Below are 23521 nucleotides of genomic sequence, written 5' to 3' on the forward strand. Positions count from 1 at the left end.
GTCGATGAATTATGTCAATTTATATTTTTCTTGAGACAGGCATTATTGAAATCAAACGCAGACGGGCGTGAATTTTTTCTACGCACCTCAAGGGCCTTCAGGTGGTCCGATGGCAATTAAATTGTTTAATTAATTTCTTTCATATATCATTGTATCATTCCGAAGAAAGATTTGTCGATTTGATTTATCAATTTGATTGCTTGATATATATGAAGTTTGTTTGTGCCGTTTGCTGAAGAACGTGTTTATTCGAAATTTTCACTGACATGAACTAGTTGACCGAGGGTAATAATTAGATTATAGGATCGATATTAGGTCCACAATAACTGGGGAACTGTGTGCTTGAAACAAGGTTAAGCTATGCATCAGATAAATATATTAATGACTTAAGTTTAAATCGTCATTTCATGAGCCCCAAGTCAGCACGGGAGCACTGAAGCCTTCAATCAAAGGAAATGGAGTGGCGTGACATCAAAGGGCTTTGGAGATTCCGTGAAATGATTATTCTTAAGTGCCGATCTTCCTGTTGAAAGAAATGCGGTTTCGAGCTGCGATACCAAAGCGATGAAGAAATTTAGCTGACTAATTCAGCCGACTATAGTAGTGATCTTACTCCGCGCGATTAGTTCTCCTTTTACGTCAGTCATGGAAGGATACGGGAATAACCACACAATGGGATTCGGTCTAAAGAACACATTAGTACCTAAAACATCAGATGTGGTCAAAATCTTACAATGCATCTAGATATTTATCAAAGTACTAACTGATTACAACAGCTGGCGTTTAGAGGGAAGAAAAAAAGGGAAAGAAAGTGCAAAAAAGGGAGAAAAAGGAAAACTGGTGCCCGACGAACTCTGCACTATTCTGGATTTGTAGAAGGGGGGGGGGGGGGGGGGAGAGGAGGGATAGCAGGCAGTGACCTTCGTTCCACATCATCAGCCTCTCGTTAGCTCTTCCGGAATGTTCCAGGGTTTGAGCAGGCTATTATCTTGATCGTTCAATGTTTTATGTTTAACAATATCACCCGAGCCGAATTTCTTATCTTAGCAGACAAATGGTCGTTCTCTTTAAACCATCAAGATGGCAACATCGATTTTGAAATTCTTTTTCCTTTTTCCTCTGTAAGTGACCGTAGTATTTTGATGTAATCTCTCAGTTGACGCTTGCAGCGTACTTCATGTCCATAACTGGGTATCAAATTTAAACCTTGCAAGTTGTGCCATGTCACGCAGATGTCGAACTGAATGAGTTACTCTTGCTGACAAATTTCTATTATCATATTACATTGCGGAATTAAGCGGTAAAACAATTTGAAAACCCATCGTTCATTTGCAAAGGTAACACGAAAATTCGAAATAAATCGCAATTTTGTAATTTTGCATAATAATGAAACCTTTCGTGCGGGAAATAAATTGAGACGGTATCTTTATTACGTAATGTATTTTCTTCTGTCACTAGAAAGGTATGCGTTTCAGGAAATTGCAGCTCAATTGTAAACGCCTCAATTTTTCTCTTAAAATACCTGAGGAATCCGAAACGCGAAAGGGCCAAAAATGGTCTTCTCTAACACAATGGGTACGTGAAGAATGCCCATCTCACCCGAACAAATACAGTTATCGTTGATCGCGTGAGCGAGAGTCGCAACCTTTCGCAACTCAGCAATACAGTTCTTGTCACAAAAATTCTCGCAACGTACCCGTGGGTTCCATTAGTGGTATTCAACAAACATGTCTCATAAGCCTAATCCAGTGTTTTGATGAGGTACGTTTACAAGTTTTGATTTGTAGCTAAGGAAAATGTGCTTTTTTAAAGTCGATGACGAAATCGCTCTTTAAAACGCATTCCGTGGTGTCTGACTTCCCGCGATCTTTCTTTAGTGCGTAATACAACATGGCGGCTCAAAGGCATGACGTCACTGGCGTAGAGCAACACAATAGATGGGGCAATATTGTAATCGCGGCTATCAATCCGAGCATTGTTCTCAGTGCTAGTTACCGTAAATAGTTACTCAAGAGTGTCATCTAAACATTATTTTGGTTTGCTGCCTGCTACGGAAATTTCATTCAGTCTACGTCTATGAACCACGCGGGTCGCGCATCGAGCAAGCAGTTTCTTTAACCTAGAGTGCTAGAGCAGTTTAAAACTCCTTACACAGGTAAATAGATCATTTTTATAACGGATTTTCAAATGTTCCGACAGTTTAAGCTTGCATGATTTCGATGACGAAAAATAAGCTTCAAGACGGTCGGAATTTGAAGGGCATGTGTCGAAATACCGCGCTTAGGGTGATTACGGTTATTCTTTAGTGTGAATAGTTCGGTTTGTGTGCGGAAAAGAGTGTCTGATCTTAGGACTGAATCTTTTTTCTCAGATGCCTGAATACACACGGGATAACTGTGCACCTTTGGGAAAAGAATTCTTCGACTCAATGGACCGTGTTGACGAGGGAGCCTTGGCGAGGCTGATAGTTGAAATGCAGTTGAATACGTTACAAGACCTGCCCGACCTGCGCACTTTGTTCTTCAGGAGAAGACAACAACAGATGAACTACGTCGCAGCACAGTACGGTAGGATTCCGGCAGCGTATCGCGTTCAACAGCAATATTCTCCTGTCTCTCGAGCGAAATCATGGGCCATGCATGCCTAATATGTCAGAGTTGTTGTCAAGGAGAAAGCTGAATACCACAATTTGACCATGGACATATTTGGTCTAGAATGAAATTGTTGTAAATAGACCGATTTAAGAGGAGTATTTATGTTTCAAAACACTGTGGCAACCAGTGAACGACTGCGGAACTGTTCTATGCGAACTCTGCCAATTTAAATATCTTACAGGGAAAACTGGATATTTTTCTCTCCGCAAAACAACTTGGATATGAGACTTCAGGTGCAAAGAACATTTTCAAGCAAATTGTTCAAATCTTTAGCATAATATTCATGGACGAAACCGCAGAGGTGAACAATGGTAAGAGTGTTCAAATATTCAAATATCGCCTACCCCAAATGTGTGAAAAATCCTGCTATTGTGTCGAGTAAAAATTGGCAGGCAAAGATATGCCACGTTGTGTAAATATAATATAAAAAGTACTTTTAATTTAAGAAAACTACGATATTTTTGTATAGTTCTAAGACGCCATGAGAAATTAACGATGAAAGCACACTAGAGCAAAATTAATTTTTTTAGTTTGCGTGTGCGTGACAAAAGAAAAAAATTTATTGACTAATGTGAATTTGCCTAAGTAGACTTGTAATATTCGAACTGAAATAAAATATTTGCATAAAACTGACTTTGCAGCTGCCATTTATTGTAACGAGGGAGTTTCGCCATAAATGGAATTTATTGTGAGACGTTACAAAGCTTATCTGACAGCTCTGTGATGGTAATTTGTTGGTCGCTCGACAACTTGAGAGATATAAGGAAAAATGAACTTTTCCGGGAACATTTTAAGAAAGAAAAAGTGAGATAAAGAGGATAAAATTAACGTAATGGGCCTCCTACTTGCATTTGTTCATCTGATTGCGTATCACAGCACGATCGCTTAAATTCGATTTTTCGATGACTGAACTCGTGATTGGTGTGTCGAGTCTCTCGGTGACGCATAATTTTAGTCGTCGTACTCGAGATAAAAGACTAAATCGCGCTTTCCTTCGCAACTTGCGTGTGCGTTCTTAGCCGCTACATGAAAGTGAAGAACACAAAGGAATTAAAATCCTTTAAAGTACTCGAAGAGAAAACAAAAGATGTTTAGAAAGTCATTTGTGACGCTCTATCACACTCTACCGGTTTTATCGCAGAAGGCAAGATATTGAGAGGGCGCTGATAAGTTGAAAATGCACGCTCATGCAATTGAAAGCCGGGCCGATATTTTGGTGTAGTGAAGGGTTATCAATCCAATTTAAAACACGCATCTTTTCGTGTCTACTTTGCTAAGTAAATCACTGCGGCGGCGGTAATTACTTTCCGTGAGAGACAGATGTAATTGAAAGTGGGGTTACGCCTTTCACATTTCATCCATAGCTAAGAAACAAAACGGTAAAACGGTAAAATAATACAAGAATATGCATATATTAGAGTCGAGAAGGGACTAAGGAGCGAAAGTGCCGAAATGATACAATTAAAGATGGGGGGGTGGGGTAGGGCTGGGGTAAGGTAGGGGTAGGGGTAGGGGTAAAAATCTCCCGCTTCCTGTTCTATGTTCTCCCGCCTTTCCTGGCAGTAGGCAGATAACAAATACAAAATTCAGCTTCCTGTGCCGTTTAATCTGTCTGGGTCTTTTCTAGCCAGATAAAATTGCTTTTGACGTATTGCTTTATTTGCTTACGTTTGAGCCAGACCCAGTTCTTGACAATGGACATGGGAAGCGGTTAACAGAGGAAATACCAAAGTTTTGAGACAAAGTAGACAAAGTTAACATTAAAAAAGGTAAATGTTAAAAAATAAAAAAGGAAATTGTTCCTGGTTTTAGCCTTTCATCTACACATGCATCACGTTATCAGTCCATAAAAAGTGCTCGACCCGGTGACCTCCGGGTAAACTTCCGTCTTGTCTCCTCTAGGGCAGAGGGCAAACAAGGTAAACGCGATTAGTTTAAAGTTGTAAGCAATATGCTTAGAGTGAGTGTAGCTCATAAAAAATAACAACTAAGGATCGTGGATTGACATCAGCAAGTGACAGACATGTTCATGATCTTCTGCCTCTTCATTTGTGTCTTTCCCTGAGGGTATGTACTGGCGGGGAGGAGAGGGCTGAAATGACAAGTTCCTCTCCTAGTGCATGCCTTCTCAAGTGTTCTCTACTTCCTATCCTTTAAGCTTCCTTAGTGATTAGATGAAAATCATCCGACTTAAATGGTTAAGATAACGATTTTGATCCCTTGTTCGGAAAATTTCGATAAATTTAGTAACTATAGTGAGAGAAAACTGATTAGTAAAGATTCTTAACTTGATTATTTTAAAGTGGTAATGCGTGTAAAGGTTCAGGCGAGGTCTGTATATTCCACATAGCAAGAATCTTTTTATTTAACAGTTTTAAAACTAGAAATTTTCATAAGAAGACTGTGATGTTAATGAAGTGCAGCTGACGTGTAAGAGGATAGGCCGGCGGGCTCACACCAACAAGCTATTACGTCATTTTGTTGTTGAATGGCTCGCTTTGACGTAATCAGATTCAAGTTGACCCAAACACCTATGACTTCCTGTTGTTCACTTTTAGTTATCCGTTCTCTCTAATATTTTTTTCCTTTCTTGATACGACAACAAATATAAAGAACTATTTAAAGCAATGACAGGAATTTATAGCTGAGATGCATTTTTTGTAGTTGCAATGCGTCATCTGATTGACAACAGGAATTGCGATAGATCATCGTATTTCCGTGCCAACTTGCACTTACACCCAGAGCTATTTTTGGCTCAGATGTCTTGGTGATGTTTTTTTTTTTTTAAATCTCTAGCGTATATTTTTACAATATTACAGCAGTCCTCTATGATGTTGTGTCAGGATTAATCCGTCCTTGAATATCGATCAAGGACCATTGACCTACATAAGTACTTGTGGAAAATAACATAGATAGTGCTCTGTGTTTGTTTTGAAGTAAATTTGTCGCACAAATAGAGATGAAGTCAACAACAGCAACATATTAAAGTGATTATTCTAACTTAAGGAAAAAAAAATAAATTTTTACATTAAACTAAATTTTTATTGTTCCGGATGATTAGTTTTTCCTCCTAAATATTTGTGACGATGTTTATTTACGATACCAAGATCGACTATATATGGAGTAACTAGAAGGGTAATTAACCACAGAACCACCCATGCGCACAGATCGGGGACAACCATGAATAGCGTAGATGTTACTTCTCAACGATTTGTACCCAAGCTTTCTAAATGTTCCATAGATCAATCAGCCGGTCTGTAACAGTCCTTTTATTCAAACCAGTACCCAGTTTCGCGCAAAGATGCGAAAACTCCGGAGTGGCATAATAATCGTTGCGTGCCGACGTACGACTAAGAAATCTTCGGTGAAGAGACTGATATCAGCACTGAAGCTCCTGACTGCGCTATAGTAAACAACTCTGAATTGACCTATTTTAGCATGGTCGAGCATTAAGCCAAACGCAAACAATACGTGGATATTTCTAACCTCTGTGAAAAAACGACAGCCAAGAATCAATACGTTGTAAGTGTTTTGAGCTGTGAAAACTACTTTTTAGAATCAAAGCACTTGACGCCTACCACTCAAAGAACCATATCAGGCTTTACGGTTTTTCAAGTGGTTTGAAAATAGATCTTGCTGTTACTGCACAACTCGTGGGAAAAAAAGAAACTTCGATCTCAGTCGCGTGAATTTACTAAACAACCGTCGGTGCAGTGGTAAAGGAAGCCGACATTGTCTTCTTCCGCATGCGAAGTTCATGCGCACGTTTCAGTTTTATTTCCAACACACACAGAGGTGGAAGTTACAATAGATATGATGGATTAGGCCATCTAAATAAAATGAAAAACAGATCACTACAGTTTAACAATTCCGTGAGCCGGTTGATGGAAACTCAACACAAATAAATTTTTTTTCGCCCACAAACACTCAACAGCAGACATGATTAAGGGCGTGTGTCCGCCTGCTCGCCTTACGTCTCTACATCTTGTACTTAAGAAGGGCGTCGAAAACATTTGTAAGAAACGGATATATAGGAACGCTCTGGAAAGGGGAAAAATCTTGAACTTAGAGACCAGCACATACTATACACAAAGTAATCGTGGCTCAATTATTTGTATCCTTGAAGACCAGATATTGAAAAGAAGTTAAAGCAGTTTGGTGATTTGGTTTATTCCCGTTGATCGTGAACTTTGACATGTGCAGAAAATTAAAACAGCAACAGTAACAAAAAAATTGAGGTTTTTTTTCTTTAATCAGGTAAAAAGATGGCAAAATGCAAATTTATTTTTTATCCATTTTCCACCGATAAATATCTGCACTCACGTAAAATTTTACAGTAATTTGAAAATTCACAAATAACTTATGCACATTTAGTGCCTCAAAAACGAAAGAAAGTAATAGCACTACTTAACTATTTATAATCGCTACCCTTCAAAACCTCTCATAAACCAGTTTTCTATTTAAAATCTTAAGGGGGCATTACGGTTGGATTTTGAAGAAAAATTGAAAAATTCACCCTTTTTCTTATCTCCTTTTAAGTGATACCAGAATCCATCTAGTTTCCGATTATATGTTTTTTACGCTTAATTCATGCGCCGCTAAAAAACAGCCGCTTTTGAAGGCTAGTACAGTGTCAATTTTGGTTGCCATGGTAATCACAGGTAATCCAATCGTTTTAGCACGTTTCATTTCTCCAAAATTGTGCAAAAACTCATTCCATTTGATCTTGAGACCCTTCAGTCCAGCCCCAGATCCTTGAAGTTAAAATTTCCACTAATATGAAGCCCAGTTACAAATCGTTCAAATCATGCTAAAAGTTGGGAGAGACAGTCTGTTTTGAGGAATGGTGCGTCAAGAAGAGAGGTTATGGGGAAACCAGGAAACTAGAGGTTGCGCCGAAGAGAAGGAAAGAAACACGAGCTGTAGAAGTCACCTTTGTTGGCGAAGATGATGTTGGCAGCGAGCAAATCTGCCAAATCACTGCCTAAAATTTTCAAACCAAGAAAGGCACAAATACTGTCATGGTGCAAGTTCAAAAGGGGATTGCCTTGTCCAGACAAGCCACATCACCTGGATAGTGTTTTCAAGGAACCCCTTGAGAAAATCTATGATCGTTTGAGTGAGCCAGCACTCCTCATCATATGCTTGCCTGGATACACCCAGAATGCAAATGAGTTTGTTGATGCATTGGCATGGAACAAGTGTCCCAAGCATGAGTTGCATGGAAGAAAGGGAATTGTCATGGCTGCATCCTGTGCTGCTTTGCACTTCAGTTGTGGTGCAACAAAAAAAAATTGATGTCATTAGGAAAGCTGAAATCTCACCTGGCAAGCACAATTGGAAGGAAAAAAGACAAAGCTTTGGACAGGGGAAGAATTCAGTTAGCAGAGCACAGAGCTCAAGAAAAACACAAACGATTTAGACTTGTACGAAGACATGCTAAGTAGAGAGAAGACCTGTGCATAATGTGCAAAGGCATAACCTACACAGCTGTACAGACTGAGTAAAAAGAGAAAGAACCTAGGCATACCTTCAAGTAGGTGTGCTGTGATTCATAAAAGGCCATTTTAGGGAGTCATTAGTCTTGCAAGTGACATTTAGATAAAACTGAAGTTTTAATTGCATTTTTCCAAAAATAGGTTTTTTCGGGGTAATTTTGTTGGCCCCTCATAATTCTAAATGAGTATTTCAGCTATTGACACCAAATTTGGTACAAAGATTATTTATGTAATTATCTGCGACCTAATTGAGCAAAATTTCTTTTTCTGAAATACTGCTGGTTTTATAAGTAACTTGTCATTTGCCAAATCTAATTGGTTACCATGACAACCAAAATGATAAAAAAGGCGACAACTCTCGATACGATTGGATAATGCCACTGTAACAAAATTTTGGTGAGTATTTTAAAAGGAAATGTCAAAAAAGTGAGGGGCTCCGAGTAAACCCTCAAAATAGCCCTTCACAGTAACTTGTTAGTTATTTACCTACAATAAACAACATGTTTACTATAAACATGTCATGATGTAGGCAATTACTTGGGTGTACTTCTTACCAAGTTTGGGCTGGTTTGATTGAATTGTTGATTAAATATGATCTTTTTTTTAAATAAGTTACCAAAATCTTACCATGAACCAACCGTTATGCCCCTTTAACCGATAAAGCAATAACATGCACCAAAGGTCGATGCAAAACAATCCGCATTGAACTCGCCCTGTTTCAATGTTGGATCAGCAGTGAAGTTTTTATTTTAACCTTCTACCAAATCGTTCATGGTCACGGATGTCGGTTATTTCTATACATAAACCTTGCGGAGTATATACGGAGCTTATGACCCACATAAGTTTTCTGTCATCAGTATTCCTTTGATAGCTTTTATGTTACATTGTCGACCTCTGCACAAGTTTTCAAAGTGTATATAAGTTTCCGTATCTCCTCTCTTTTATCTTGGATTGAAGAGAACCAGTCTGGTTTCTTTATTGGCAGTGAGAAGTCTGTGATTGGATCCTGAGAAGGTCAAAAGATAAAGTTGTTATAAAAGAAATTCACAACGACACAGGGCACGCACTATTTCCAACTTTCCAACGCCACTTCTAAATTTTTCAATTCTCCTAAAAATTGAAACCCCAAATGTTAGCACACTTTCTCTGTTTAAGTCTAAATTTAGGTTAGTTTACTTAATAAAACGATCACAAAGACATTATCGATCCTTCAGAGATTCAACTTTATTCGATCTACCACACGTTAAGACTAAATGTGGACAGACCTTGTTTAAATTCTCAGCTGCGAGTGCTTGGAACAAACTGCCAAGAGATATACGTGAGCTCACAACACTTGCACAGTTTAAGGGCAAAACATTTACTTACCTGGCGAACATGGACAGCCCCAATCACATTTGTACAAGTTAAACGTAGATTTTATTCAATAATTCTTAAAAAGATCTTGTTATTCAATTGTAAACTTCATGCTTTTATTGACTTTTATGTATTTTTTTATTGGTATCCGATTGATACCAGTCAATCACTATTGATTTACTGACCGGTCTTTAATCAGGATAAATAAAGTAATTATTATTATTATTATTATTATTATTATTATTATCGTCATTATTATTAAATTGCGAATATTACTCCAAAGCTGGCTCCCTTCTTGCTTTCTTTTTTCTTACTCTTCTCAAGTTCCTTAACTATATGTTTGTTTACGTGTCTGCTGTTGTTTTGTGTGTGGGTTTTTTCCTTTTTTAGCCTAAAATATTTGTACCTAAATCACGCCATATGACTGATCCCTCAATTTTAGAAAATATGAGGAGCCTGTAGCTCGCTTAAGCATCTTGGTTTCTCTGCGGGTTTCCACACCATATGTTAAATTTTCAATTCTATTATATTATATTTTATGTATATGTAATTCCTTTTGTTTCTACTGATGTATTACAATTAAAACAAACAAACAAATAAACATCCAGAACTTGCTGAACTTATGACCTTCTATGAAGTCTATTCAAAGTCCGTGACTTTTCAGGCCTGGAAAATGAAGTACTGGAGACTTGGGTAAACAGAAAGGAAGCTTGCTTTAATTCCAGTGAATAATTATTAATCAACAAAGCAACTATTACCGTGAAAAAGCTCTCCACGTATTGACACACGTAAACACCGCAGTCAAAATGGTTATCTTGACCGGGAACCTGACAAATACGTACAGAAAAGATCAGAGTACACAAAATATAATCGTACCAGTTAGACACTAGTTGTTTAACCATTTTCAATGGGTGATCGTTCGATTGATAGTTTGGGCAGAACTAGAATCTTCCTACACAAACATTACGACAGAAATTTTCGTAACTGACCATAATCAGCAACAAACAAATAAATAGATAAATGAATAAATTTCTACCTTTGGGTGGTTCCCTTTCACTGCATCCTTGTCGAAAGACTTTGTATTAGGTTCTTTCTTTCGTTCTCTCCACTCACACTGAAGGTAACTGTGAAGAAAACAAAATGTTGGTTAAAACGTCAGGTTCACTGCGAAAATCTTCACAGAGGTTGATCTACTGAGCTAAACATAACCACGGGTGATCGGTGCCGTTTTTCCGCCATGTGCCGCGTCGCTAGTCTGTTTCCCGCTCAATGTAGGTAGTCCAAAGAAAGTTCGCCGGTTAAAAATAAACAGAAATAACAATTTTTTTATACGTTTATAGTAAACACTTACTTTCTGAGATTAAAGAGACACCTTGATCTCGTCAATCCCAAGGAGTCAAAAACTAGTATACAAGGTCTGAAAAAAAGAGAGATACAACGAAAAAAAAACTTTTCAATGATATGCAATAAGAGAACTTTCCATCTACAAAATTTAGTGAACTTCGGTTGCTTTCCTTTACCTATTTGTGGAAAAAGCTAAGATAACTTGTCTTTGGTGTTAGGATTTCCCAGTTTCACGCCGAGAAAGCAAAACACGGAGCATTGGAACCCGTTTGCGTCAAAGTCCAAAATGAGCTTAAATGTTCCGGCTAGATCGATTTCTGTATTTTCTAAAATTTGACCACATGGAAGAGGTAATCTGAATCAAATGCCCCAATAAAACAGAACTTACCGCGATGTGATGATCTGTTTCGACAAGCTTTTACTCTGGTTTTGTTTGGGTGATTTCTTCCGGTCCTTTGCAAATGGAGAGCGGAGCAGAAGAACATCGTCATCGTTATCGCGACCATTTTTTGCTTCTTCACCAGTTTTAATATCGTGGTCTTCATTCTGAAGTGGAACATTTTCATTCAATTTTGTTTTTACTATTGTGAAGGGAAAAGTCTACATCCTCGCACAACTGTCATAAGTCTATAACATAACACGACTAAGAGCATCGCCACTCAACATTTTGTCCATTCTATTTTCTCTGAAAGTCCACCACTACCTATTTCTACCAAATGAGGTGTTGTGAGAGTCTTACCCGTAAACAGAGCACAATGGCCTGGCCGAGGTTCGAACCCAGACCTCCCGACCCAGGGTCCAGCGCGCTAACAGTTAGGTCCTTTGTAGGATATGCAGTGCGGCATTATTGATTTAATAAAAAACTGAACTCGAACTGTTTAAGATCTCCTAAAATTGTTTGTTTTTTTGTTTGTTTTTTTGTTTGTTTTATTAACATGAATTTCGCAATGAACTGAAAAGACACATTTTAATCTCGGACTACTTGGCGTCCATCAGAAAGATTGTTAAAAGAAACAAGTACCTTTGAGTCACTCCCATCGTCTTCATCATTGATTTCATTGACAAGAGTTTGGCCATCCTTCCCAGGAAAACAGATCACCGCTAAGTACCAATGTGAGCTGTTGAGGTAAAATGAAACTCAAGTTCACTCTTCACAACATCCATCCATATGGCCAAAATACTCCCTTTAATCAAAGATCAAATTTATTTTGCGGACGACTTGCCACTTACTACTGCCTGCATTATCTTAGCGTAGTTCTTTATTCAATAAGCGTTTAAAATTTAATAGGTCCTTGGCTTCTCTGCAATCTATTACTAAGCTACCCTCTAACTGGTGTATTGATAATGTTTTTATGTTTGTTCTACATGCGGCTAAAATTATTCCAGTTCTGTTTTTCTTTTTCTCCTTCTAACGCACCTTTCATTAATAGGTACAACTACAAAATCCTTTTCAAATATGTCCACATTTTTGGTCCATGTTCGCACTTGAGAATGCATTCTGTCTGAGGTGCTGAGGTGAAAATACAAAAAAGAAAAAAACATTAATTACAAAATTGCGATAAGGTTCTAATACTAAAATACGCACATATAAATCCAAAAAAACAAATTAATTTCCTTTCAGCAGCAATTCCTTTGAAATTCATCGACTTTCATGATGCGATAATAAATGTGCGCTTTGAAAAGAATATGGAAATTCAAATGATTTTAAAAAAGTAGGGAGTTGGCCAATTAAAATATAGCTTGGTCGATTTCTTGACGAACAAACCTGGTGGAGGTGTTGGAACTGCCACTGGTACTTCTCTGAGTCAATCGCTTGTAAAAGAATGAGCTTAAAATGTGTGTGCGTTCTCTGTCAGCGGGTGAGAGCTTCTCAAAAAATATATATCTGTAAATGAGAGAAGGTACAAGACAACAAGGCAGAGATACATTTAAACAATAAAAGCAATTTTCAACTGAGTGTCGATAGTAAATCGAGATTGCGTTATTTGTGCTTCACCTCGCGCTATGATTGGCCTTGAAAACAAACGGACTTTCCTCTCAACCAATCAGATGCAAAACTAAAACTAATTGCGACCAGGTCACAAATGTTTTCCCGAACTTCACGAAAGTTATTCGGATAAGCCGTTATATTTACTTTTGGTTTAGTTTTGCAGCGATAACTCAAAATGTACTCTGTTACGGATTTCTAAACCTGAAAATAGTTTCTCTTAAGACGATAAAATATATCTGGGCGGGTAACTGCCATCAATCAAACTCACTTTAGGTAGAAGTCGATGATGACATCATTTAGTAATTCACCAGGTGCAAGGCAAGCGACGTCCTCTGTAGTGACTGTGATTCCACCAGGTTGAGGAGGACGAGGATAAACAATAAGCCTGTTAAAAAAAACCGACAACAGATTTCAACAAAGTACACATCACACATTAGAGAAGTTTTCAAATGAGTGTTGAAAATCCAAAACCCAAGGTTTACATCATTATTAGCCAATGAGAACTCAAAATATGTTAAAAAAAAAGTCAACCGATCAAAAACGCGGGAAAACGTGGGCGACCAAGTCATGATCGGTTTTAGCTTTGTGTCTGATTGGTTAAGAGGATAGCGCAAGTTTTGTAGACCAATCACAGACCGAATGATGTAAAACCAAAACAATCTTGCATTACTTTCGACACTCGGTTCAACGAAAAACAGATAACTATCATAATTTTTCAAACTAGAGGCTTTCTATTTAGCATTTCAGTTGATAGTTAGGTTATGTAATTTAACATGGCATAAGTCCTTTTGTTACCGCATCCAATGTAAGATATCATGAACTGCATAAACATCATAAAATTACTGTACGTTTGTGCTGCTACCGCTGGCTTCTTATCACTGTTTGTTCTCGTGTTGTACGTCTTGGATCGAGTAGCAATAGTAGAACGACTGCCTCCATCACGGGTTGCAACAGGTGCTATAAACAATCGTTGTGATAACTGTGTTAGCAACAACAGAATTATGGTTGAAAACCTTAAAGAGGAGTAAGAAAGAGGCAAAAGAAAGCGATGATGTCATCTTACTCTTCTGATGCTTTTGACTTTGGGTTTTGTATGTTCGAATTCTCTCTGCTTCTTCTAAGCTGCAAAATAGGAAGTGGACAAGGGCTTAAAATATATACGCGCAAACATTTTAGCACGCTCATTGACTGAGGGCATGTTGATAATACGAAATGGTGCAGAGACGTGAAATTTGAGTACTGAAAAATTAAAATTGAGCACAGAAAGTAGTCATTAACTTAAAACAATTAACAAGTCATTAAATGACTTCACGTGCAATTTCGAATGACGTTGGAACAACTGTCAAAACGTTGAATACGAACTCCGAAATAATATTGAAGTCAAATTTTTCTAAAGGCTTGAGGCCTGATTGCTTCTTTGTCTAAATTTATACTTACCTCAACTGAGAAAACTCTTTTGATAACTTTTCTGTCACCTTAAAAATAAAACAAAATACAATAGTTAATAGCAAGAATAAACTATAGCGCAGCTCTCGAACAAAGTTGATGTTCAGTAACACATCTGAAAGTAAGAATCACAAAATTCTTCCACTACTCCGCCTAGGATTAGGGTGCTACTGAAACCTTGCACATACCCAATCATCCAAATCAGCAGTCACCTCTGGCTTCACATGTTCACTAAGTTCAAGAACAATGTCCCTTTCAGCTGTCACTGTTTAAAATAAAAACTTCCTTGTTAGGATGTTCCTTTTAAAGGTTCCTATATAATCTTTTGTGCAAAGTGAAGTGCTATTTCATGAACATTTATGGCACAATAGCACAGCTCATTGCAAACGGCAATATTGAATTGGACCATTCTCTTCTTTTTTAATAGTCCTGTCCAGCAAAATAATATTAATAGTTAAAAAAAACTTACCGGCACTTCCTGGATTAAGGAAAGCTCCTCTGCTGTGATCAATCCTCTCCCTTAATTTCAGTGCGTAGCCTGCAGTTACTCCCAACACAATCAGACCTGGGTTTGAAGAAGGATGAACCTGAAGAAAAAAATTCATAAACATCATGCTAAACTGAGAAATTCGATGGTCATGTATTTTTAGATACTGTAAATAAAATGAGAAACCCCTCTCTAATATCCCCCCCCCCTTAAACACTGCCCTGTCAGCTATGCCTTCTCTAAAGAGCCACATCTCTGATATGTTCCCCTCTCTTGTAAGTCCCCCCTCTCTAATATCCCCTTCTCTCTAATACACCCTGCTCTCTAATATGCCCCCCTCTCTGAAGAGCCACCTCTCTAATACTTTCCTCTTTCTTATAAGTCCTCCCTCTATACGTTCCCCTCTCTGCTAAGTCCCCCTGCTCTGATAACCCTTTCTCTCTAATAAACCCTGCTCTCCAATATGCCCCCTCTCTAAGACTTTCCTCTCCCTCATATGTCTCCCTCTCTAATACTTTCCCCTCTCTAATATCCCTTTCTCTCTAATAAACCCTGCTCTCCAATATGCCACCTCTCTAACAAGCCCCCTCTCTAAGACTTTCCTCTCCCTTAGATGTCGCCTTCTCTTATACTTTCCCCTCTCTAATACCCCCTTCTCTCTAATAAACCCTGCTCTCCAATATGCCACCTCTCTAACAAGCCCCCTCTCTAAGACTTTCCTCTCCCTTAGATGTCCCCTTCTCTTATACTTTCCCCTCTCTAATACCCCCTTCTCTCTAATAAACCCTGCTCTTCAATATGCCCCCTCCCTAACAAGCAACCTCTCTGAGACTTTCCACTCCCTTATACTTTCCCCTCTCTAATAACCCTTTCTCTCTAATAAACCCTGCTCTAATATGCCCCCTCTCTAACAAGCCCCCTCTCTGAGACTGTCCCCCTCCCTTATAAGTACCCCCTCTCTAATACTTTCCCCTCTCTAATATCCCCTTTCTCTAACAATCCCTGCTCTCTTATATCCCCTCTCTAGTACAGTTTAATACACAATACAGTTCATCATAGTTCTTACTTTCAAAGAAGAAAAGTCATTCTCAACAATGGTAACCTCATGATTTTTATCACCTGTGAAAAAAGTAGAATACAAAAAGAGTCTCATTTTTACTTTCAAACTTTGAACAGGTACACGTGAATGTATAATACAACCAGAATTGGTCTGGTTGACTATTATATCACTAAGGTTTCTGGTGGATTCAGGAAATTAAGTAAATATGCAAAAACTTACAGAAGAAATTGGTTGACCCCTTAATACAGGTTCCACACAATAAGGGTATTGTAAAAAACAGTAAAATACACCATTTTATACCATAATTGACCATTTACTGTAGAAAACTCACCCCAAACTATCCCTTAAAATTAATTTAAGAAGAGAAAAGTAAGATACCTCTAACAGAAAAGCTGCAAAAACAACACAAAACCTGTTGTGAATTTTGTTTTGCCAAATGAAGAGGTAGCTGACACTTGCTTATTGTGGTGCTGGTTTGCAGGACCTACCTTCAAATGAAAGCCCAAAGTACCAAAAAAGCTATAAAACCAAACAGCTTTGGATCCTTTTCCAATTTTTTTAAATTCAATTGATTGTATCATCAAATGATTTTTACACAAGTCTACAGAACAACTGAACCACTCACCAATCACAATACCAAACGAAATCTCATCATCACAGCGAGTTATCTGAAAGTACATAAATACAATTATAACATAGCTAGTAAATTTATGTAATCAAATTCAATTGCGTGAGTGTGCTTCATATTCCTATTGTGCACGCTCATGACATGAGCAAACAAATCCCTCGAGGAAAAAAATTTTCCATCTAGTTGAAAATGTTATAAAACAATTGGTTCATACGTCAGCTGTGTGTTCATCGAGATATGTAGCACTTGGGAAGTTTGAAGAGCACTTAAAAAGCTAGAGTTGCTCTCAGCTACACCTCAAGCAACTCTTACGTATCTTTTGTGCTCTCCAAACTTCCCACGTGCTTCATATCTCGATGAACACAAGCTGACATATGAACCAATTGTTAATTCTAAGATCATTATATCAAGAAATATTGTTACAGTTATCATTGCAATAAATTAATAACTACACTAATGTAATCTACATGAAGCTGGTAATTTAAAAATTTAATTCACCTTTAATGGTTTAGTAGAATTACATGCCAAAGTTCCAATCCACACATTCTGTCCCAGCATTATCTCTATTTCACCATCATCTCTGACATAGGGCTGAAAATTTTCAGATTTCTTCTGGGCATTTCCCTCCCTCTAAAAGACAATAAACATATCTGATCTGTGGAACATGTAATCTTCTGTATCCAGCCTTATTGGTTTCACCAAACATCTATTAAGTCATGAAAAAGTGTTTAACACATTTCCCCTTTTTTCTTCTTACAATGTTCTCACCAAAGGAGCTATAATTTATACACTGATCACAATTTTCCAGGTAGAGTGAGTAATTCTCTTCAAAAGAAAAAAAAATTACCTCTGGTGATGTTTTTCCTTTGCTGGATGTGTCTGAACAAACACTAGTGCTCATGTAACCTGACTCTAAAGCAATTTCTTTATCCTGATTGATGGGTGACTCTGAGACAACAGTATCACTAGAGTTGCTAAGTTCCTTTAGAGAAATATCAGATTGCTCTACAACAAGCTTTGCTTCTGTTTCTGCAGGGTGAAGAGAAAGTAAGAAGAATAATTGAGTACAGTGTAGTTCAGTTTTTTTCTTCTACAACTAGTACAAAATTTTAAAGGTTCTCTGAGCTACCATGACAAAAATTGGTAAACTGTCTTTAAGTGCATCAATTGCATGAAAATTAACCCTTTAACTCCCATGAGTGACCAAGACAGAATTTTCCTTACAAAATCAATACAATATCAACCACATAAGTGATGAGAATAAAAAAAATATATATATTTGGGGATAATAAGTTAATCCAGTACTAAATTCTCTGAACTAACATTATAAGAACTGTATGGTTGACAGTAAGGAGAATTACAAATCTAATCTGGGAGTTAAAAAGTTAATAGGACTATGCACACAACCCACCTATAACCTCTTCTTCATCTGATAATGTTATGACATCCACTACAAAAAACAGGTTCATAAAAAATGTTAGTGATTAGGAAAATTAAACACTACAGGTACATCATTCCATATCCTTAATGAGATTACATGTAGTGTTACAGATCAAGTGTTATTCAGACAATTTGACCGACTGAGACTTGTTCTCTGGTAATCATTTAAAAGTAATGGAGTAAATAAAAAGGTGAATAGTATAAGTTTATTGCCAGTGACTTTTTAGCCAGATTTTTTTGGTTTTTTTGCTCAAATGGAAATGGATCCACAAATGAATTGCTGATCATTTAAAGTAAGTCTAAAAACAAAATGTAACCAACAATAATTATGATATCATTAAATCATCTAATTGATTGTGGTGCATCATATATAAAATTTACAAGATAAAGAATGACACCAACCTTTTTTTGGAGCAATGACCTTCGATTGCCTCATATTTCGCTTCCTCTTGGCTTGTACTTTTGATTCTTTGAAATCGAGTAAACCACAATGAAAATATTGAAAAAATCAAAGCATCAGGATCATGGCATTTTACCCATAACCATTTGCTAATCAAGTTTTTTTAAATTTCTGGGAATATTTTAAAAGTTGGTTCACAATTGAATTGATTTTTGCATTATAGAGATAAGATACAAAAAGACACCAAAGCTCAAATTTACAAAAAAACTGAGCTAAAATCAAATGAAATATGACAATACATGTACACTCTACCTGAATCGGAGTCTTCGCTGCTTAACTTCATTGTCGTGAAAAGGAAAAAAAACATTTGATTTGTTAACTTTCAGTGTACTCATGCACAAAAGATGGCAATATGCCAGCCTCACTATGCATTCCTTAAACCTTAACACTCTAACATCAGTATGCATGTTCTTCATACTGTTCTTCTTACAAATGTAGTACATTTATAAATCAAACCTACTTTCAGCTGATTCTTTCTCTTCTTTGCAGTCACATTTGTTTGGCATTCTTCATTACTTGATCCCTTTGCAGATGTCACTGTTCTCACTGATCCCTTCTGCAGTAATTTAGGAGTTCCATCTCTCCGTTGCCGACCATATGTCCGCTGAACGTTTGGATGTTTGCTGTCATATACATTATAAAATCTGTCCGGTGAAAGAGGTTTCCTTGGGGTGGCTGCTTGTGAAGGGAAATTGTCTTTGCTGCAATGTGAGCAATTTCTGTTCTTTGACAACTTAGTGGAGCATTTTGCACAAAAGTAATCTTTATAGCAATCTTCATAATTTTCATCAGAGAGCAGATCATTTGTTAAATTTGCACTTTTGTCCAGTTTTGTTTTTTTCCTTAAATTGTTGTCTGAGTCAGTGTCATTACTAATTGAAACTTCACCATTAGAGTTAGTACTGGATTGGTTGCCCTTGCACTGACTGCCCATGAGGGAATCCAAAACTGAATGACTATGTTTTTGCTCTTCCACAAGAGAGCTACATTCATTTTGCATATTAGCTCTTGTAAGGACATCTGGATCAGAACCATTGCATTTTCCATCGTTGTGAGCATTTGAAACTGCAATTTAAGAATTTTTTGTTATTATACAGATACAAGTACAATAGACATACAAATTTTTCATTTCAAAATGGAAATCCAGTTATTATCAGCAATCACCAACTTAGACATAGCGACGGGTTTCTCTTTGAAGCTCAACCTTATCTACTAACTGTGACTCATAACCTTAACAATGTCACAAATGTCACAATGTTACAAACCTTGAGAAGAGAAATCATTTCTGGTACATGTTGGTTTATCTCGCCAACCAGGGGGGCTTGTATGTTTCCATCGTGACCTAGGAGTGGCAACTTCTTCACTTCCTCGAGTTTTTGGAGTCATATGCCCTTGACGATGAATGCGATATCCAATTTCTTTCTCAAAATTCCTTTTCTTAGGAGTGCTTGGATTATTTGCTTGCTTTTTCAGTCTTGTTTGAGGGCTTTCACTTAACATGTTGTCTTTTGAAGAGAATGATGATTCAATCCATGTCTGGGGTTTGGCTTTCTTGGGAATTTTAAATGATGATTTTTTAGCATCAAAGTCCTAACAGTACAAAAAAATTGTCAGTTAAATGTAATGTAGACTTCAAATGACCCTAATAAGGGCTTTTATGCACTAACAACAAGGTTGTTTATTAAGACAAATTTTCTGTCATCACCAACACTTTACAAGTGCGGATTGTTTGTTGCTTGACAAATTTTGGCTGAAGCAGACAATCTTCAAAATAATGCACTCCTGACATTTGTCCCATGATAATTACTGGACAAAATAAACAAAACTGTGTTAAACTTGTTGATCATTAGTCGTAAAAGCTATGACAAACATGTACTTGAACTGAAATCAGTTTAATATAGAGGCAAAAATTGTCTTTTGTTTCAGAACTCAGGGATTCTAAAATTTTAAAATTAATGTAAATTAGAGGTGGTATCCTTTAGCAAACTGTGCCGACCAGTCTTACAAACAGATCAAGCACTGACAGAATTGACCAAACAAAATTTTTCCTTTTATTTTATTGCGACAATTCTAGTTTGGCCTAGTGAGGAAAGGCCCTTATCCTGATAATTTTGCAGTTTCTTAACACTGCAGACAGTGTTATCACTAACTGAAGTAATCAAGACTAACAAAAAAACTGAATGATGCCCAAGCCAAAACACAAGTTGGGGAATTGTAAACAAAAAAGCATAATAACGACCTTTGTTTGAAACAATCTGAAATGTTAGAAAGTGCTCTGAATCCATGTGTATGATAGTATACCAGCCAATAATTGAAAGGAAGAGATTGATCATTTCACTAAGACAAGTGCAAAGACCCTTTGAATGCCAAGGACATATACATGTATATATGTCCTAATATGTGAGCCAAGCCAACCAAGAACATTGTATACATCTTATGAAAGCCTTTGTTCTCTTTAATTTAATAGTTCAAGAGTTCCTTGCAGAGTAAATTCATGAAGAAAACCTGGGAAGTACTAGTAAAGCCACTGAACAGAGAAGTTTGAGGTTTTTTTTATCACAAATCAATGTTACACTCCAAGTTCAATGTGTAAATAAATACTGACAATTAAAACAAGTCTTTATGATCTATTTTGAAAAATCTAATATGGTCGCTGGATGCCAAGCCTGTACCTGGGCTGGCAGTCAGAAGTTTTATTACAAGCAAAATTACATCTTTTGATGTTCTTGCATTATCATACAATGGTCAGATTTCAACACAGCCCATACTACTGTAAAACAAAGATGCAAACCCAAAGGCAATACATTGTTTTTCTTTATCCAAGAATAGTATGCATAATGAAGTATTGAGCTACATGTACACGTATGCAAACATCTTACCCATACAATTCATATACATTGGTGAAATAACATTGACACATTACTTCTTTTGATAATTGATGGCAATAGAACTGAGTGGAGTCCAATTCAATCTGTACTCATACAAGTGATGACTGCAGAGAAGGAGTCTGATTGGTTGATCAGGAGTATGATTACAGACAGAATTGGACAACACAAATTCCTGTTACCAGTTGATCAAAACTATGACAAAATTTGAGAGAGAAACTAGACAACAGTTCCACAATTTCATTAAAAAAAAAACAGTTAGTGCAAAATGCATGACAACAGCCTGCCCATATGCCACATACTCTCCACTTACACTGGCATGACCTGTCAACTGTCCTAATACACTGTCCAATAAAAAACATGACATGTACACTGTCCTATTAATGCTAAAATTGGGCTGGTGATAAGCCAGTGAGAATTTTCCAATAGTTTTGATTATGGCATTTATTATCTATTAGGAGAGGTACATGTGCATGTAAATTTACCAACTGAGAGCTACATGTATCTTTAACAAAGTTCAACTCTAGTTAACCCAAACTGAGCTCTAAACAATCTTAAATCAAGCAGAAAATATCACCTAAACATTAAGTTTTTGCAAAACTGTCTAAAGGGCTTCTTTTTAGCACTAAAAGAAAGATCTAATTACTTCAAAAAATCCCACCTATGAGGAACTTTCAATGTCTACTGATCATCAAAAACCACATTCCAATATCAGACCTTGTTTCAATAACTGACCCAAGAAGTGTAAAATAGAGAAAAATCACACCTTAGGATTTCTGTGTCCATCTGTCAGACATTTCTCAGGTTCCTTGGAAGGTGGTGAAGCTTGCCTACAACTTTGACTCACACCCTCATCTAGCAAACAAACATCACTTGGAAAGCAAAGGAACAAAAAAAAATTAACATGTATCTAAAGGAAAACACAAATGAAACAACTAAAATAAATTCCACTCATATTCTAAAAGTCAAATGACTATGGATATTGTGATCAAGCATCTCATAAATTACTTTAGTTTAAGAAGTTGAATTGTTATAGCTTGTGAAAATTAATTCTGTTAAATAATAACAAACGAAGTTAACGGTTCGAATTCGAGACAAAATTTTTACCCTCGGGTTCAAAGCTTGGATAACCAAATAAAGCCTCAGGCATCACTTAGAAAGAAACGCAAGTTTTCTATCGTCACTTCACTTCATCGTTTTAAGCGTTCATTGACAACAACTGACAGTATGACAGAAGATCGCGACTTGGTCGGAATAAAGCGGAAATCACGATCATATCCAAAAAAAAAAATCTTATTGGGACCAGATAAATACCCATTTTTGAACGGCAAAAACTTACTCATTCTCCGGAGAACCACCTGAGGCAAAGCCATTTGTTTTCCAACCCGAGTATGGTCTTTGCTCAGCTTTGTCAAGGCCTATATAGGAGGAAAAAAACTGACATTAGTGAACTGCAGCAGCAAGGCATTCGATTGATGTTTTGTTTAATGTGTGGAAGTTAGCTTCCTTTCCCACTTCACAAATACTCAGGTAGAAATTGCAATACCTTCCAACAGGCTTTCACTCATTTTTTTCTATCAGGCATAACAAACAAACGGAGCAATTCCTGAAACTGGGGAGCAATCAACTGTACCATACGTGGCTCGAGTAAAACTATTTCTCCGTTAACCGCCCGCCATTTTGCAAGCAAATTTTTCAGCCTCGCTTTGGTGCTAAGGGCTGTTCGTAAAATTCACAGCGGTGTCACAGTGATATGTGTACCCCCGTGATATGTGTACCCCCGCACACATATCACTAGTGATATGTGTACCCCCTCCAAGATGGCGGCCAGTGATATGTGTATCCCCCACCCCCCTCCCCTCCAAAAAATAAATAATTACGGCTAACTTGTGTTAATGGACGCAAATCGTTCACTGAACCATCTTCCACAATCAGAACTGTAAAGACACGACTCGCGAGTCCGACAGTTCTTATGGGCCAGTAGCAAACATCAAACAATCTATTGGAAATATAAAGGAATCGAAATTGTCATTTAAACAAAAATATATCTTAGGGATTCACATATCACTGGTGACTACAATCGTATCGGCTTTGTCGCCTGTCTAGCACTGAAATTACTTGCTACTAGCTCCTTTACTGGCTAGTACGTAAGTGCATGAAATATTTCACCAACTGACAGCAATTTTATTGATTCCCAATCATATGTGTCATTGACAAATTTAAAAAGTACACAGACGACATCGTACTAGCCAGGGGATACGTATATCACTGAGATC

At 37.3% G+C, this 23521-nt stretch overlaps 1 protein-coding gene across 1 annotated transcript; it reads right to left on the minus strand.

The window, feature by feature from the left end:
* Positions 1-8868: 8868 nt before the first annotated feature.
* On the minus strand, positions 8869-22934 carry LOC131793658 (sentrin-specific protease 7). The gene is made up of 26 exons (XM_059111103.2): positions 22792-22934; positions 22585-22663; positions 22012-22117; positions 19626-19950; positions 18821-19425; positions 18613-18637; positions 18303-18368; positions 17872-17910; positions 17308-17489; positions 16959-17090; positions 16458-16500; positions 15839-15891; positions 14755-14872; positions 14474-14550; positions 14277-14314; positions 13903-13961; positions 13688-13796; positions 13108-13224; positions 12615-12734; positions 12267-12359; positions 11871-11967; positions 11238-11395; positions 10857-10922; positions 10542-10629; positions 10264-10332; positions 8869-9158 (listed from the first exon to the last, which is right to left on the minus strand). The coding sequence occupies exons 1-26, from the start codon at positions 22811-22813 to the stop codon at positions 9027-9029; spliced, it is 3018 nt and encodes a 1005-aa protein (XP_058967086.1). The 5' UTR covers positions 22814-22934; the 3' UTR covers positions 8869-9026.
* Positions 22935-23521: the final 587 nt, after the last annotated feature.

Source organism: Pocillopora verrucosa, chromosome 9 (genome assembly GCF_036669915.1).
Source record: "Pocillopora verrucosa isolate sample1 chromosome 9, ASM3666991v2, whole genome shotgun sequence".
Lineage (NCBI taxonomy): Eukaryota > Metazoa > Cnidaria > Anthozoa > Scleractinia > Pocilloporidae > Pocillopora > Pocillopora verrucosa.

Coding starts and splice junctions, on each gene's coding strand:
- LOC131793658 (XM_059111103.2), bottom strand. CDS start 22,813: ATGAGTGAAAGCCTGTTGGAAG. Junction 14,315..14,473: donor CTGCTGATTTGGATGATTGG/GTATGTGCAAGG, acceptor TTTATTTTTAAG/GTGACAGAAAAGTTATCAAA. Junction 11,396..11,870: donor ACGATGGGAGTGACTCAAAG/GTACTTGTTTCT, acceptor GTTCCACTTCAG/AATGAAGACCACGATATTAA.